Genomic DNA, 16,305 nt, shown 5'->3' on the forward strand with positions numbered 1-16,305 from the left:
TTAAGTACAAATCTCGACATGGTTTCCTCTATAACTGTATCTGCATTCCAAAGAAGATATGACTTTCAGAGATGAGTGAGAAGTTTCAGTGTTCTGCCCTCAGCATGTGGCAACAAAAGTTACACCAGAGCAAAGGAAAGCAGGTATTTCCTAGTATGACACTCGTTTTGCTTGACATGAGTGTACTCTTCCTGTCCATTGTGGGAAATGCGACAATTTTCAAAAGCACACTGGTTTTTTTTTTCTACATATTTTTCTTCTTTCCCCCTTAAGGATGTTTCTATTCTGTGAGTCCTAGAGCATTTTTGAGTAATTCCTTTTTTAAAAAAAACACTCTCATCTGATTGCTGGAATCACCAGCGGCTCACATGTTGACAGTCCCTTTGAGCATTCTTTCGAGGCCTTTGTACCAAGCCAAAACACTACTTGATAGGGTGAGAGTTTGTCAGTGGCTTGCATGAAACTGCTTAATGGCAGTGTGCATTGTTCCAAGAGGCCAGGAAGAAAGAGTTCCTGCTCTCTGCACAGCCTGGCAAAGATCCTTCCTCACTAAGTATTTAGTGCTGTCTTGGGTTTTTAGAATGTTCTTAAGCAGCTTTGGGTTTTACCCAGGTGTCTCATAATAGCATATCGAAAAAAAAAATCTAAATTACAGTTTTTTCTTCTGAATGAAATTAAGCAAACTAACAAACCTACATCGCCTTAGCCACCATTCATTACAGATTCATTTTAGCTCTTACCAGTGACCTTTTCACCCCAAGTGGGATTTTTGTAACTGTGCTCCAAATGATATCAAATCTGACTTTTGTCACTTGACTTATTTGAGGTATTGTAATAAATGTTACCTTAAAAGGATAAAATATTCTACAAAAGCCAAATTGTTTCCCCTCTTTCAGAGGGGCAGGGTGGAGTTTCCTGTTTCAAAGCAGGCACTGGCTAGATGGGTGGTGCTGGTAGATATTAACATTTTCTGATCAAAATAAATTGTTTTTCATTCATCAACTGCATTTTTACTCATATCGTCATATGCTGGGAACTGAGAGAGATCCTGTGATGGATAAAGACCCTTTCTGATATTTAATGTATCATACAACATTTTAGTGAACTTGGGCGGGGAGAAGCGCTGCGTTAGAGGTTCTCTCGTTTTGTTTGCCCCTAGATTATATCACACTGCGCTGCTTGTCTTTTCAGTTACCTCTTTATTTATTAAATCAGATTCTGTACAGCAGAAGCTAGAGGAGAAAGGGAAGTATGCTTTCCAAATCATTTCTTCAGGCTGTGAGGAACTTGTCAGAATTTCTGGTCTGCAAAGAGCCTCTGCAGAACTTTTTTTCTACATTTTAAGTTAATTTAGTGCTCACGAAAGTGAGAGGTTGGTTTGAACCAAGCATGGTGTAGGCAAGTGCTGGGCAAGCTGACCTACACTGCTCCGTCAGCACATTCCTGTCCTGTGCTACATGGTCCCAGTAAGTCTTGTGCTTGGGTTTATTTTTAAGTTGAGCCTGCCCGTGCTGCTAAACTGTGTTGTGCTTTGGTGATGTGGACACCTAGAGACTAGCAGGAGACAGCTAGATTCAACTGAGAATTTGACAAAGTTTTCAAGAAAACAATTGAGCTTGAACGTCTGGAATGTCCGTATTTCGGAGGCATATGGTGGTACTGGTGCGTGAACTCTGAAGGCACTTTGATACCACGGTGAGGGGAAACCTAGAGGAGGAGCCTGGAAAAATGTAACCAACTGCCTAGATGCTAATGAACAATGGAATTAAATGCCGTGGGAGCTAACATGTAAAATATGGGTACCTAAAGTTAGGCTCCTGAATAAATGGCCTGATTTTCAGAAGTGCTGAGCACCTTCAGCTCCCAATGAAGGCCCTCTTTCAGGAAAACATCCCTATGCAGGATAGCTCTTAAGCATGTGCTTGAATAGGAATACACTTGAGCATATAGTCTAGGTATACTTGGTCCTGCCTCAGCATGGGGTTGTGGTGGGCTAGATGACCTCTTGAGGTCCCTCCCAGCCCTACATTTCTGTGATTCCATGGGCCCAAAGTCAGTGTGTGCACAGCACTTCTGAAAGACAGGCCACTTGCTGAGGAACCTAACTATAGATTTGAGCACCTAACTTTTGGCTCCTATGTCTTAAAAAAAAAAATTGGTCCAGGTCTCTGTTTTCTATTTCTTAGCTTGGGGAATAAACAACTTGCAGGACAATTACATGTGCTTCTTTAATAGCTCTGTGTGCGGGAATTGGGCGGTGATGGATTTAGGGAAAGATCGAAAGGATCTACCACATCTGCAGTAAGAGCTCATTTGGGAAGATAGATTGCAATGCTTTGGCAGTCAGCTACTCACACTTCTCTCTCCCCCATAGTCCCTTACTTGTCAATTTGCTCTAGGAGTTAGTCATTAAACTTCCTTTGCTTCACCTTGGAAGCCAAAGAAACCATTTTCTCTCATCTTTGGGAGTTGTTTATCCTGCCTTTGCGGATGACTGTAGTTGATTCCCAGTCGGGAAGTCCCAGGGATCTCTGTGAACTCCATTCCCAGAGCACCCTCGCTGCAGGTGACAGCGACACCTCGAATGTTCACGTTGAAGTGCTAGTGTCTGGTTGGCTTAATAAAGCTAGATGTTCGAAATCTGCCTTTTTAGAAATGATTCCCTCCCTCTTCCTCTGTTTTTTCCCCTCTCAATTAGTCTGTTGCCCAGGTGCTATCGTCTGATGGGCCTTCAGGAGCTGAGGCAGAAGAAGATGACGATGGTATGAATGATATGAACCAGGAAGTGATGTCATTAATATGGAGTGAGGATTTGAGAGTGCAGGAAGTGCGCAGACTCCTTCAAAGTGCCCATCCTGTACGCGTGAGTGTAGTACAGATGCCAGAAGTCAGTGATCATGAATACATAGAAGAAAAAGAAAACCGGTAAACGCTCCATGTTTCTAGCAGCTGTTCATTAACGTCTCGTTTAGGTGGGAATTTTTGTAAACCTCAACATTTGAAATGCCTCTGGGGAGTGTTTCTGTAATAAAATGTGTCATGAAACTATATGGTGCATTTGAAAAAAAAAAAAAAAGTCATTGTAGATTGGAAGACATAGTCCTTGAAGTTACGTTTTCCTCCATTTTACTTTGCTGAATATAGACACGGTATCCTACGAGGGCATTTTGGGACAGATTCTAGAATGCTGCGGCTTCTGTTGTGAGAATGAAGCACTTCTACGGAGTAGGAAGGGCTGGGAGGTAGAGTGTGTGTGCCCTATTAACATGGTGACTCTGTGATTGGGTAGTACAGTAGTACGCACCATGCAAATGCTTTTAGTGGCTTAGATTTAAATGAGTGTAACCACATACAACAGTATATCTTACCATTGTTGTTAACTAACCGGACAGCAGCAAATCCAGCACAATGACAGAGGTGCCTTTGTGTGAACAGTTCACACAAGAAGTTCTGGAGTAGCAGTCGTGTTAGTCTGTATCCGGAAAAAGAAAAGGAGGACTTGTGGCACCTTAGAGACTAACCAATTTATTTGAGCATAAGCTTTCGTGAGCTACAGCGCACTTCATCGGATGCATAAAGTGGAAAGTACAGTGAGGAGATTTTATATATACACACAGACCATGAAAAAATATACATTGTAAGGAGAGTGATCACTTAAGATGACCTATTACCAGCAGGAGAGTGGGGTGGGGGAGAGAGAACCTTTTGAAGTGATAATCAAGGTGGGCCATTTCCAGCACATTTCCAGCCACACTATCAGAGGCTCGTTCACCTGCACATCTACCAATGTGATCTATGCCATCATGTGCCAGCAATGCCCCTCTGCCATGTACATTGGGCAAACTGGACAGTCTCTACGTAAAAGAATAAATGGACACAAATCAGATGTCAAGAATTATAACATTCATAAACCAGTCAGAGAACACTTCAATCTCTCTGGTCACTCGATTTCTGATCTCTAAGTGACTATCCTTCAACAAAAAAACTTCAAAAACAGACTCCGAGAGACTGCTGAATTGGAATTAATTTGCAAATTAGATACAATTAACTTAGGCTTGAATAGAGACTGGGAGTGGTTGAGTCATTATACTAAGTGAAACTATTTCCCCTTGTTTATTCCACCCCCCCTCTGTTCCTCAGATGTTCTTGTTAATTCCTGGAAATGGAGATTTGTAGATTTCTTAAGTTTGCCCTCCTCTTCTGGTTAGGTTTGTGTTTATAATATTGGCTTGGCAAAAGAGCTATTTACTCTCATTCTGAGAGAGGATTGTCCCATCATACCATTTATGACTGGTATCTGCCTATATCCTATGTTGTGAACATGGTTATGGTAAGCGTTTTGTTTTCTGTCTTTGATTTCCTTTACAGGTTATTACAGTTGTGTCAACGGACTATGGCGCTCCCCTTAGGCCGAGGAATGTTTACTCTGTTCTCATATCATCCAGTGCCAACAGAACCGTTGCCTATTCCTAAACTGAATTTAACTGGTATGTTGTTCAGCATTTTCCCCATGATTTGACTTCTTTGAGTTAAAAATGATACAAGCTAAAATGACCTAGATTTGCTAGCCACAGAATGCCGTGAGCCCGCAAGACATGTGCTTCGGTAGTGCCGTTGTAGTCAGCGGCACGGCTCACTGTGTCCAGTGAAGCATGGACATACGTCTCTGCAGAGTTGGGACTTAATATCTTTAAGAGCTACTGGGACTTGAGCGAAATTGGAGCTCGCAGGAAAAATTGGTTTTAGTCCTTTACTCTCACTTAGGTGCTCCCAATTGTCTTCATTATGTGCAGTGTCCACTTTAAGCAAGGTCTGGTGTGTGTACTAAACCAGGGTTAATGTACAGGATGAATGTGTAGAAAACAAATTCAAATTTATGAGGAGGAGTAGTTGCTATGACTGCTCCAGGAAGCATTTTATATGCCTTGTAAGGTATGTTTCTCATAGACTTCGGCAATTACTGAACAATATTCTCTGCTGTGGGGGGAATTCCTGAGCCTACTATACTTCCTCTGTATGCTCTTGTGTTCTCCTCACCAGACGTTTAGCACATTGGTGTTTCCAGACAGGCCAGGCAGTTTCAGTTAGCAGTGTTCTTAATTAAGTGGCAGACACGAAACTATCATTAGAAAAACAAAATAAAGTTACAATTAAAAATATAGGTTATGAGCAAAATAATTACTTGTAAAGATTCTTGAAATGCATCATAAGTAACAATTCTACACACAGGGGTTCTCACCAATTACAAATAGATTGAAATGCTAGATAAGATGTAAAATCTGCTCAGACGGTAATTTGCCAACTGCAAAGTAAAAGCTGTCACTGTGCACTGGATATATATTTCACTTTGCATTGTAACATTTATTCAAACCAGAAGCACAAACCAGCCCTTGTGGGGTTAATTTTGTTTGGCTTTGTGTCTTTTTCATCATCGCCAGATAATGCAGCATGTCTCAGCTTTCCCAGGGTCCAATATAAAGTCAGTAGAACTGCTCATGGTAGTAAGCTCTATGCTTAGCAATGTTGGCAGGATTGGACCTTAAAGCAGATTATTGTGTTTTGTTAACTGCAGCTATGCATTATTGTTAATAAAGCAGAAGATATATAGTGTTCCAAAATTCCCAGCTGATCAATAAAATAAGGGAACTGCCGCCAGATGGAGAATTATTCTACCTTCTAATCCAAGAAGCCTAAAACAAATTCAGTGAGTTTGGAGACCTCTGAATAGGGTTTGTGCTTTAACATTTGGAGGGTGAAATCCTGGCCCCAGTGAAGTCAATGGGAGTTTTGCCACTGGCAGCAGAAGGGCCAGGATTTCATCCTGATGCTGTATATCATTAATTTAAATATCCTACAACAGGGACCAAATACAGTCTCTTACCACTAAGGTCCTTTATCCTGCAAATGACTCCAGGTGGGTGCAGGGTTCTGCCGATGCAGTCACTGATTGGAAAGGGGCCTAACTGTGGTAAAACTTTCAAAAGTGTCTCGGTAACTTAGGAGCTGAAGTCCTGTTGATTTTTTTGTCCCCAATGGTATTTAGGTTCCTATGTCACCTAGGCACTCTTTAACCTTTGCCCTATTGGGGAAACAAAAGACTCTCAACTTTTGGTTTAATGTCCAATTGAATTTGAGGAATTTTTGCACCCTCTAATCAGCATTATGGAAAAAACACAGGGAAGATTGAACATTATCTGAAAATAATCAGATATTTTTAACTCTACATTATCATTAATGATGCAGGCATTGTACCTGCAGAATTTTGTGACTGATCTTTTTAAAAAATTGTTCCAACTGAGGTTATTAGTTCTTCTAGCTCTTTATACATTAGGTCCAGCAACTGACAATATCCACTCACTCCCACTGAATGTTCAGATTTCTTTTCCAGATTGAAATATTGGGCTTATAACAATTTTTAGTTGTGTTGTGGTCACATTTTTTGCAAGTCTCAGAGGTAACAGCTGTCTTTAGTTTTCTTGCCTCTGTATCATGAAGAACCTTTTAATTTAATTGAAATAAAATAACAGTGAGGTCTTTATGGGTCCATGCACACTTACCAAAAGGTTACTATGCTTTTTTGGAAGTTCGGTACAGTAAATATTTATCCAGAAGCAGATGTTATTGTTTTGAGTAAGAAAGGCAGCGTTTCCAGGCTGACTAGTGTTTTCTCGATGAAGCCTGGGTTTTTAGTTGATCACTTACTACCGGGTACAGTTATGTTTTTATGATTCTTGAATGACTAACAGTTGTGGTAGTTTCTATCAATGATGAAACTGTCGCAATACTCAGCTTTTATAGCACTTTTCATCCTTTGATCTCAAAGTGCTTTGCAAAGGAAGGTAAATATCATTAATCTCCTTATTACTGATGGGGAACGGAAGCCTAGAGATGCCATGGTGCTCTGATGCATCATGACAGGCATATTGGGAGAACAGAAGAGGTGAAATGACTTGCCCAATGTCACAGAGCAGGGCAATGTCAAAGCCAGGATTAGATCTGAGGCACTCTGACTTCCAGTTCATTGCTTTATCTGCTGTACCATGCTGCTGTACCCTAACAAATCTTTTGACACGCATGGCCTTGTCTTCACAATGAGCATTTTTTACTGTGTTGCTACCACAGGTTTTCAGGTACAGTAACTCTTAAATGTGAGGTGCTCACTGTGAGAGCAATTTCTGATATACATTAATTGGTGACACATAGCTTAGCATCACATTTTTTCTCTGACAGCTGATGAGGACTCTGCTAAACAAAGCCATTTTAAATGTGAGCTAACTTTTGTCATCGTACATTTTGTAATGATTCTCTTCTGGGCAGGCCGTGCTCCGCCTAGGAACACTACTGTGGACCTGAATAGTGGGAACATTGATGTCCCTCCAAATATGGCATGCTGGGCCAGTTTTCACAACGGAGTGGCTGCTGGACTGAAGATAGCACCTGCTTCCCAGATAGACTCAGCTTGGATTGTCTATAACAAACCCAAAAATGCAGAACTCGCCAATGAATACGCTGGCTTCCTCATGGCACTGGGTCTGAACGGACACCTCACAAAGCTTGCCACACTCAACATACACGACTACTTGACCAAGGTGAGACCTTCATTCAAAAGCGAGAGGGGGAAGTGACTTTTTTTTTTTCTTTTAAAATATTTGACTGAGAGTTTCTTAGTGTGAGGGAATGGCCAGTGCTTTCATCACTCATCCTGCTAATTGCTGGCACAGTTGTTTGGCTGTCTCAGACCTTCCCCACTGTTCCCTAACTGTTATCCCTTTATCTCCTGTGACAAATGCACATCATTTTAATAATGAATTATCTGGAGCACTGGGTTGTCTCTACAGGCTTCCTTTGTCTGAGGAAACCCTTGTCAGCCATATACTTTAGGAGCTTGCTTTTCCCCAGCCTAGTTCCAACAGTTCTGTCCTTGAAATACAAATGACAAAAGCTGCCTCTGTTCTCTAGATAGGAACAAACAGGTTCAGTTTCACTTCACTGTATGGGACATACATATTTCTTGGTGCACTTGGAACATCCTGGCTGTCCTGTGTAGCCATGGAAAGGGGCTTAGCCTTTTCTATGACAGTGAGACAGCTGTAGGAATATGAACAACAATGATTGGCATATATTTTAATCTAGTTTCAAGGTGGGCATAGTACTGAGCGAGGTGTTTGGTCAAGATGATTGGCTTACTACAATGACTAGTGGAGGCCTGTGGTGCCCCATGGGGTAAGTTATGGGCAGCATTAAATGCTATGGATTGTTGGGTTCTTCTGCATTGCCTAGATGAGCAGATGGGTACGACGTGGGATTGTCTTGGGCTGGTTCTGGCCATTCCTAATGAAGTGGCTCCTATTGCTGATCTTCGCTTTTGCATTGTTAGGTACGGAATAATGTTCCTCTTGGATTTAAGACCATAAAATTAGTGTCTGTTAAGATTATTTTAATCATTTTTATTTCAGAAAGCCTTCAGAATGACACATTGTGGTTTTATGCTTCTCTTTTATGTAACACACTTAGAGCATGTCTGTTGGCTAAGTGCCCAATGTTTTCTTGAGCAACTATGAAAAGGTAGAGAGAATCAAATGTATTTGAGGTGGTGGAATCTCCTTCCCTAGAAGTTTTTAAGGTCAGGCTTGACAAAGGTCAGGCTTGATTTAGTCTGGGATCGGTCCTGCTTTGAGCAGGGGGTTGGACTAGATGACCTCCTGAGGTCCCTTCCAACCCTGATATTCTATGATTCCTTAAACCCAGCCTTAGATTAAAAAAGTAGTAAAAATGTGATTAGACTCACCTAGATCAAGATGCTGATGATAAATGGAAGGCTTGGGTCTTTGTCAGAAACCTTTAGAGCAGTGGTTTTCATTTGTGGACCCCTAAATAATTTTGAATGGAGGTGCAGATCCCTTTGGAAATCTTAGACATAGCCTGCAGACCCCCAGGGGTCTGCGGACCCCAGGTCGAAAACCACCACTTTAGAGTAATGTTTTCCAGCGTAGGGCTGCTCTAATTTGTATTATAAATATCCAGTCAGCTAACCTGGGAACCTAGGGTATTTATTTTAAAAACAATGCCATGATAGAACTTGGAGCCAAAAATCTCAATCTAACAATGTTTAATATTTGATTTACGAAAGGATTTTACTTTGATATATTGAAGGAGATTTCAATCTGTAACGTGATTGTAAACTCAGAAGAGAATTTTACTCATTTAGCCGTTAGTGAGAGGCAACCCAAGAGAATGTGTTTAACCACAGCTCGTCAAAACTACATAGAAATGATCTTCTCCTTGTCCCTTCATGTATTACTGCGAGTGTGTGACCTCAAGACTTTGATTTCAGCTGAGATAAGCACACTTATGTTTAATGTTCTCACTGCTCTTTGATCACTGTCTTTGTTCCCCATTTCAGGGCCATGAGATGACAAGTATTGGGCTGCTGCTTGGTGTTTCTGCTGCCAAGCTAGGCACAATGGATATGGCTATTACGCGGCTCCTTAGCATCCACATACCTGCTCTCTTACCACCAACTTCAACAGAGCTGGACGTCCCTCATAACGTACAGGTGGCGGCTGTGATAGGAATCGGCCTGGTATATCAAGGAACAGCTCACAGGCACACGGCAGAGGTTCTGCTAGCTGAAATAGGTAAACCACTACAATTAGAGGTTGTGTGGGGCCTGAGTATGTTTACATGACATTTGCATGACTTGAAAAATGTACCTTACACCCAACTAGTTCACATGAAAAATACCTATGCACCCATGCTCTGCTCTTCTCTCCCAAGCCATGGCCCGTGCAGTTTAAAGAAACAAAACAGCTGTAAGCTGTCTGTTCTGTAGTGTATTCAATTGTAACATATTGTCATTGTCTCTTTCAAAGTAACTTACTATTGGGGCCGGTTGAATAGCAGAAAGAATTATTTATTAAATATATTTGGTGAGTTCCACCATTAATCTAAAGGTAAGTAGATGGTGAAACACATTATAAAATGTCTCTTCTGTCGCCTTTCAGTCAAGCTTAAAGATGGTCTTCCAAGTACAAATTCATTTGGAGTTAAACACAGAAACATGTTGGGTGTCTCTCCTCGCTTGCCAGTTTGTGCAGAAATCATTTAAACGTATGTTTAGAAAAAATTGTTTAGTTCTCACAAGGGCTGTTCCTGCTGGCTCATCTGAGGCCCTCTGGTTAGTGATCATGTAACAATTGCTTTTTCTGGTGTTTCTTATGGCCCCAAATGCATCATTTTAGGCCTTCTATGGCAGCAGACCTTGTGAGAAGCTCACTCTCTTTTTTTAATGGTAAATTATTAGATTTCTGTGTTGAATATCACTTATAACTTGCTTTCTCTTTCTGTGCGTAAGTGGTTCTGCTTTTTGTTTTACAGGTAAGCTTTAAACATGTTACATGTGTGTGTATATTGTTTAAAAGAGACAACACAGAGTTTATGTCAATCCTAGAAATGGGTACTTTTAAGAACAACACTTTCATCTTCAAACTATGTCTCTGGCTATTTAATACCCTCAGTACCCATCAGTTGATTCAAACACACTGTTTTCTGTTGTGAAGGGGTGTTATTTTATGCAGAATGTGCTACTACAATATATATAAAATATAGGCTTGTTAGAGTTGTGAGCCAGCTTGGGGTGTGAGCTATCTTAACACTTCACAAACCGGAGTAGAGAAATATGCACAATCTTTTCTGAGAACACATCTTTGAAATGTGCTTCCCACATGTGGTTAGGTCCAGACCTTGCCAATGTGTGCTTCTGTACTATGATCATTTGCATATACGCTCAGATTTCCTCCATGTTATTTAACATGTGTGCTGCATTTGGAGAGTCCTTTCAGCTGGCTGTAGACAATCCAAGAGGTTAAGAAGTTATTGTCTCTAATTCCATTGATAGAATTTTCCTGATCTATTTGAGTAAAATATACTGGTCTGAATTTTACTATCACTTTACTAGAAATGTAATATCCCAAAATGGTTAGTTTGGTTAGAATTGTAGAAGGTTAATTTCATGCTGTTTCCTTTTTACAAAGGACGTCCCCCAGGTCCTGAAATGGAGTACTGCACTGACAGAGAATCCTATTCTCTAGCTGCTGGTTTAGCATTGGGCATGGTCTGCTTGGGGGTAAGTCTAGGCTTCCTCCTGTTGTAAAACTGCAGGTAGTAGAAATAAAATGGTAAAACTGATTTAATTGCCAAGTTATGAAGCAAGGATAAAAGAAATAGAATAATGTCATCAATGTAATTGATGAGAGACTGACACCATTCAAATTCACTGCTTAATAGTTGAGCCAATACCTCACAAATATTTGATCAAATAAAAATTAAATGAGGCTTGGCTGTACTCCTGCCCCCTCAGTGTTCACTTCATGCAGATATTTTAGGAAACGGGTTTATCGTCAGGAATGTTGATGGAAACAATTAATTGAAAATAAATATTAGAGAATAATCCTCAACAGCAAACACTGAATTTGTAAACGTTTTTCAATTTAAATCCTAATTCTGTTACACTGCTCTAAGCAAGACCCACAAGACTTTGTGTTCAATAATAACTAACCACACAGTTCACATTTCAGATTCTCTCAAACTACTAAAAAAGAACAGGAGGACTTGTGGCACCTTAGAGACTAACCAATTTATCTGAGCATGAGCTTTCGTGAGCTACATGGTTAGTGAGCTTTTGGTTAGTCTCTAAGATGCCGCAAGTACTCCGTTTCTTTTTGCGAATACAGACTAGCATGGCTGCTACTCTGAAACCTCTCAAACTACTGTGTCTGTAGCTAAGAATTGTTAGTAGAAATTCGAGACAATTTGCAAACAGACTACATTTGTCTGTATGCAGTGATGTTATAGATTGTCAGGGCCCACAATTAGATGAATAGTTAACATTGTGTGTTTATCTGATTGTTGTTAATATTTGAGGCAAGGATGAATCATTTTTTGCAGGAGGTGGGAAGCTAGACTGCTGTGTTTGTGATTTTTTTTCACCCTTCTCTTCCAGTTGCTTCAGAATTAATTCTTTTTTTTCATTAGTAGTCATGTATGAAGGGACTGATTCATCTTTCTTTTGTTTGTCCCTCTTTTGTCAGCATGGCAGTAACTTGATAGGCATGTCTGACCTCAATGTCCCTGAGCAGCTTTATCAGTACATGGTTGGAGGTCATAAGCGTTTCCAAGCAGGAATGCACCGAGAGAAACACAAGTCTCCAAGTTATCAGATAAAGGTAGTTATTATTAGAGAACTGCTGCTAATTTAAGGAGAAATAGCTGTAGCCTGGGGGATCTCTTATACATTACCATGGGTTTGCATTCAAATGCACAAAGTGAATTCTGAATTTTTATAACTAGTAAAACAGAACTTTGTAGTGAACAGGACTGAAAGTACATGTTATATCTTGACAGGAAGGAGATACCATAAATGTGGATGTTACTTGTCCAGGGGCAACTCTGGCATTAGCTATGATCTACCTAAAGACTAATAACAGGTATTGACTTTAGCATGGCTTTAATATTTGTTATAACTTGTAATCAGCTTTTAAACTTCTGCATAATTTTAATTTTACCTTGGGTCTTCTACATTTATTTCAAATAAACCTACCATCTGTAATCATCGCATCCAAGCCCTTATTTTCTTCAGGGCTAATTATTTTAAAAGAATAATCCATTTCCCCATCTTCTCTAATACCAATTTTTTTTATAACACTTTGCACTTCTGTGGCCTCGTCACTCAGCAATCTCAGAGCGTATAAACACTAACACGTATCTCTCAGCACCCTTTTGCAAGTAGCATCCCCATTTGATGTTAATATCATGCTGGCCGTGTTGCCTTCGACTGGTTAGGGGAGTTGAAAGTAGATCTCTTGTGCATTAACCACTAGACATGCTTCTCCTGTCAACTAATAGCAATAATAAAGTAGCTAATTATTGACTCAATATATGGTTCAATAAGTTTGGTACATTGCTGAAGTATATTACGTAACACAAACGTAACTTACCTTATTGTGCTTAAATAGGTCTATTGCTGACTGGCTTCGAGCTCCGGACACGATGTATTTGCTGGACTTTGTAAAACCAGAATTTCTTTTGCTGAGGGTAGGATTATATTTTGTTTCATTTTACCATTTATTAGAATGGTATTGAAATGCACTTTGAAAATCTATATATGACCCTGTACTTAGAAACCTCTCATTCTCGAATATCTATGTTCATAACAATCTGTTATGGATATGCCAGTCTTACACCCCAAAGCAAATCTATCTGCTTCCAGACAATAATTTTGTTTGCAACTTCCACGTCATGTGACTTTTGTTTTTAGCAAGAGCAATTATTCAAGTGTTATATTTTCTATATAGCTTTAAATAAAATGGAAAGTTTTAAGCAAACTTCTATACTTTTCCCAGATTAATTCAGCTGATTTTGAAAACCAATATATGATTTGTAAGATATTGGCATCTACTGCATATTTGCAATGCAATTTCAGCTAAATTTACCTGCGAAAGGTATGCTAGCTGGTATATTGAAATAGTATATCCCACTGTCCCTGTGTATCCAAATGGAATTTGAATTTTCTCAGACTGCTCAAGAAAAGAGCTTATCTGCCGATTAAAAGAAGAGGAGGTAAGAGGCCTCTATGCAATACTGTGATTTTTCTGTCCTGTCACCCCTAATATATTTAGTGTGTTAAAAAGACCATTGCCGATGCTATTTACTAATATTGTGCTTTTTATTTTTTTCTCCACCCCATTTTGACTTTTTTAGACGCTTGCTCGATGCTTGATTTTGTGGGATGACATTTTGCCCAATTCGAAGTGGGTTGATAGTAATGTACCACAAGTAAGTCCCTATGCTAAATGTGTTTGCCACTCTAATCATCTCCTCCCTGGAAAACAAAAGTTGGAGTTTGATGTCTATTTCTTTCCCTCTTCACAAAATCTTATATCCAGTAAGCAGTAATGTTTTTTTGAGGTGTGAGAGTTCTTGTTTTGGTAGGGTAGAACCTCAGTTACAAACACCATAGTGTTTACAACTGAACGTTGACTTAATACAGCTTTCAAACTTTACTATGCTGAAGAAAAATGCTGCTTTCCCTTTGTTTTTAAGTAGTTTACGTTTAACACTGCACTGTATTCCTTTTTTTCCGACTATGCTGCTACGTGATTGTGTACTTCCGGTTCCAAATGCGGTGTGTGGTTAATTGGTCAGTTCGTAACTCTGGTGTTTGTAACTGAGGTTCTGCTGTATACAGCTAAAACTGAAGTGTATGTGTATGTATATAGATATACTTGTATACGCATCGTAATGTGCAGAATATCAGACAAAACTTCATTAAAGTGAAGTTCATGTTGAGAGTGCATATTTGTGACTTAGGGTACTTCAAAAAACCTGAACACTTGAAAGTACGAAAACAAAAGCCAGTCTGCCCCCTTACATGTCCAGCCTCCCTTCTTTGAAAGTGTGGTATTTAAAAATCTGAGAGGTGCAGGGACTGGGGGAGAAGCTAGAAGCAGGGTAGGGCTAACAGCCATGTTCTTGGCAAGATTTATATTGATATTCATACTCAACATGAACATCACTTTAAAGTTTTTTTTTTCCTTTTGGAATTTCCATAGTTTTTAAAAATAGTCAGAATGTGGGAGTAGACAGAGCAGGAAGCTCGTGCTGGCCACAGCTGAACCCATCAACAGTTGGTTGGGGAGTATTTGTGGTGGATCCTGACAAGCCTAATAAAGTTTTACAGAGGGACCCCAGCAAGCCTTTTAAGGTTTCCAGGAGGCATGGAATGTTTCATGCTCCACTACTCCCTAACATTGCTTTTCCACTGTCTTCCCAGTCTGCTGGCAACCTTCATCCCACCTCTGCTGCCCCTGTTCTGCTGTGCTCCCATACCTCTTTCCACAGTGTCTTCCCCCAGTTCCCTTCTACCCTACACACACCCCTCCTGTGGATCTCACCTGAAGCAAACGACTGAGAGGGTTAACAGACCTGGGTTCCTGGGGGCAGCAGAACAGAGAGCCTTTCCTTTCCTTCTCCCACCCCTCAACTAATGAATTAAATAAGCTTAGTTGTCTCTGCCTTCATGATCTGGAACTACCATTTGGCCAAAAAGTGTGAGTGAGACATGTTGAAAGTGTGATCGTCACAAGATACAAACTTTTGACAGACTACTTTGTGATATTAACTTAACTTCCCCGCCCCCGTCCCCTCCCCCAATTCTCCTTTTTCCATTGATGAGTCCCCCAAACTCTGCCTGCTGCAAAAAAGGGCTTTGCCTAAATGGCACAAGCAAGCCCCAAGCTGGGGAGTGATATATAATAATACATTGGTTGAATGGACACAATCAGCGGTGGTTTTGACAGCTTTAACCAGAGGTTAAAATCATTAGCTATTCATCAGTAGCTCAGAATGGGCAGTGCAATTGCTGTAAAGGATTTAAAAAAAATAAATCTGACTGCCCAATAAAATGGGGTAAGATTAGATTGTCATTACTATGTATGGGTAAGCCGAGTGCAGTGTGATCCCAATCTTAACAAAGTGTTAGTAATGTGAGCAAGCATTTACCAACCCCCACCCCTCCCCCAACCCCAACAACTTTACCTCAGTGTCCCTTTAAGTTAAAAAAAAAAAGGGGGGAGGGCAGATAAAGGGGTGCTCTGTTTAAAATCCGGCCTTGACTAAACAAATTTCCTTACTGTGTGTTTTGAAAAAGGAGTGCCAAACCTTTCTTGAGACCAGGGATCAAACATGGCCCTTACTACAGTAACTTGAAATCATCTTGATCAAACAGATTAAAAGGCTCTGAACATGTCAGGTACTCCACTTCCTGATGGGTTAGATTGTTTACGTGATCATAGCATGCTTCTGGCACACTCCAGCGATTTGCAGGATTCACTGTCATTCCAAACTTAACTAGAAGATTAGGGTGTTTCACTACAAAATATTGTCCTTTCTGGGTCAGAGTTGAAGCACTATAATGTAGTCGTAGTAGAGCAAAAGCTTAGTGCATAATCCTATAAAATGAACTTCGTATCTTGTATCACTTGTGAAATCACAGAAACCTGGGAAGGCTCAGGAATTAACAGATACGTCAATTTATTTATCTGCCATGCTTTCTCTAGATTATAAGAGAGAACCGTATATCCCTTCATGCAACAGAATTGCCTTCATCAGAAGATCTGAATTTGGAGACACTGGCGTAAGTAATGTGGTGATAAAGTGCTGACAGAATTGCTGGGAGACATTGTACAAAAATAGATTTTAGATCTGAGGAATGTCCCTGAACCTGACTGTTGTATACCTCTTCACGCA

The 16,305-nt window shown here is 40.2% G+C and overlaps 1 protein-coding gene across 4 annotated transcripts in view; it reads left to right on the forward strand.

The window, feature by feature from the left end:
* Window positions 1-16,305, forward strand: part of ANAPC1 (anaphase promoting complex subunit 1) — a 73,729-nt gene that overhangs the window by 42,090 nt on the left and 15,334 nt on the right. For all 4 annotated transcript variants that reach the window (XM_048842265.2, XM_048842266.2, XM_048842267.2 and 1 more), the window contains 10 exons: window positions 2,699-2,925; window positions 4,369-4,487; window positions 7,318-7,589; window positions 9,404-9,638; window positions 11,034-11,125; window positions 12,090-12,224; window positions 12,403-12,485; window positions 13,014-13,092; window positions 13,759-13,833; window positions 16,116-16,192. In XM_048842265.2, the coding sequence (XP_048698222.1) occupies window positions 2,699-2,925; window positions 4,369-4,487; window positions 7,318-7,589; window positions 9,404-9,638; window positions 11,034-11,125; window positions 12,090-12,224; window positions 12,403-12,485; window positions 13,014-13,092; window positions 13,759-13,833; window positions 16,116-16,192 (1,394 nt within the window). The remainder of the gene's footprint in view (window positions 1-2,698; window positions 2,926-4,368; window positions 4,488-7,317; window positions 7,590-9,403; window positions 9,639-11,033; window positions 11,126-12,089; window positions 12,225-12,402; window positions 12,486-13,013; window positions 13,093-13,758; window positions 13,834-16,115; window positions 16,193-16,305) is intronic.

Source organism: Caretta caretta, chromosome 3, assembly GCF_965140235.1.
Source record: "Caretta caretta isolate rCarCar2 chromosome 3, rCarCar1.hap1, whole genome shotgun sequence".
In the NCBI taxonomy this organism is placed as follows: domain Eukaryota; kingdom Metazoa; phylum Chordata; order Testudines; family Cheloniidae; genus Caretta; species Caretta caretta.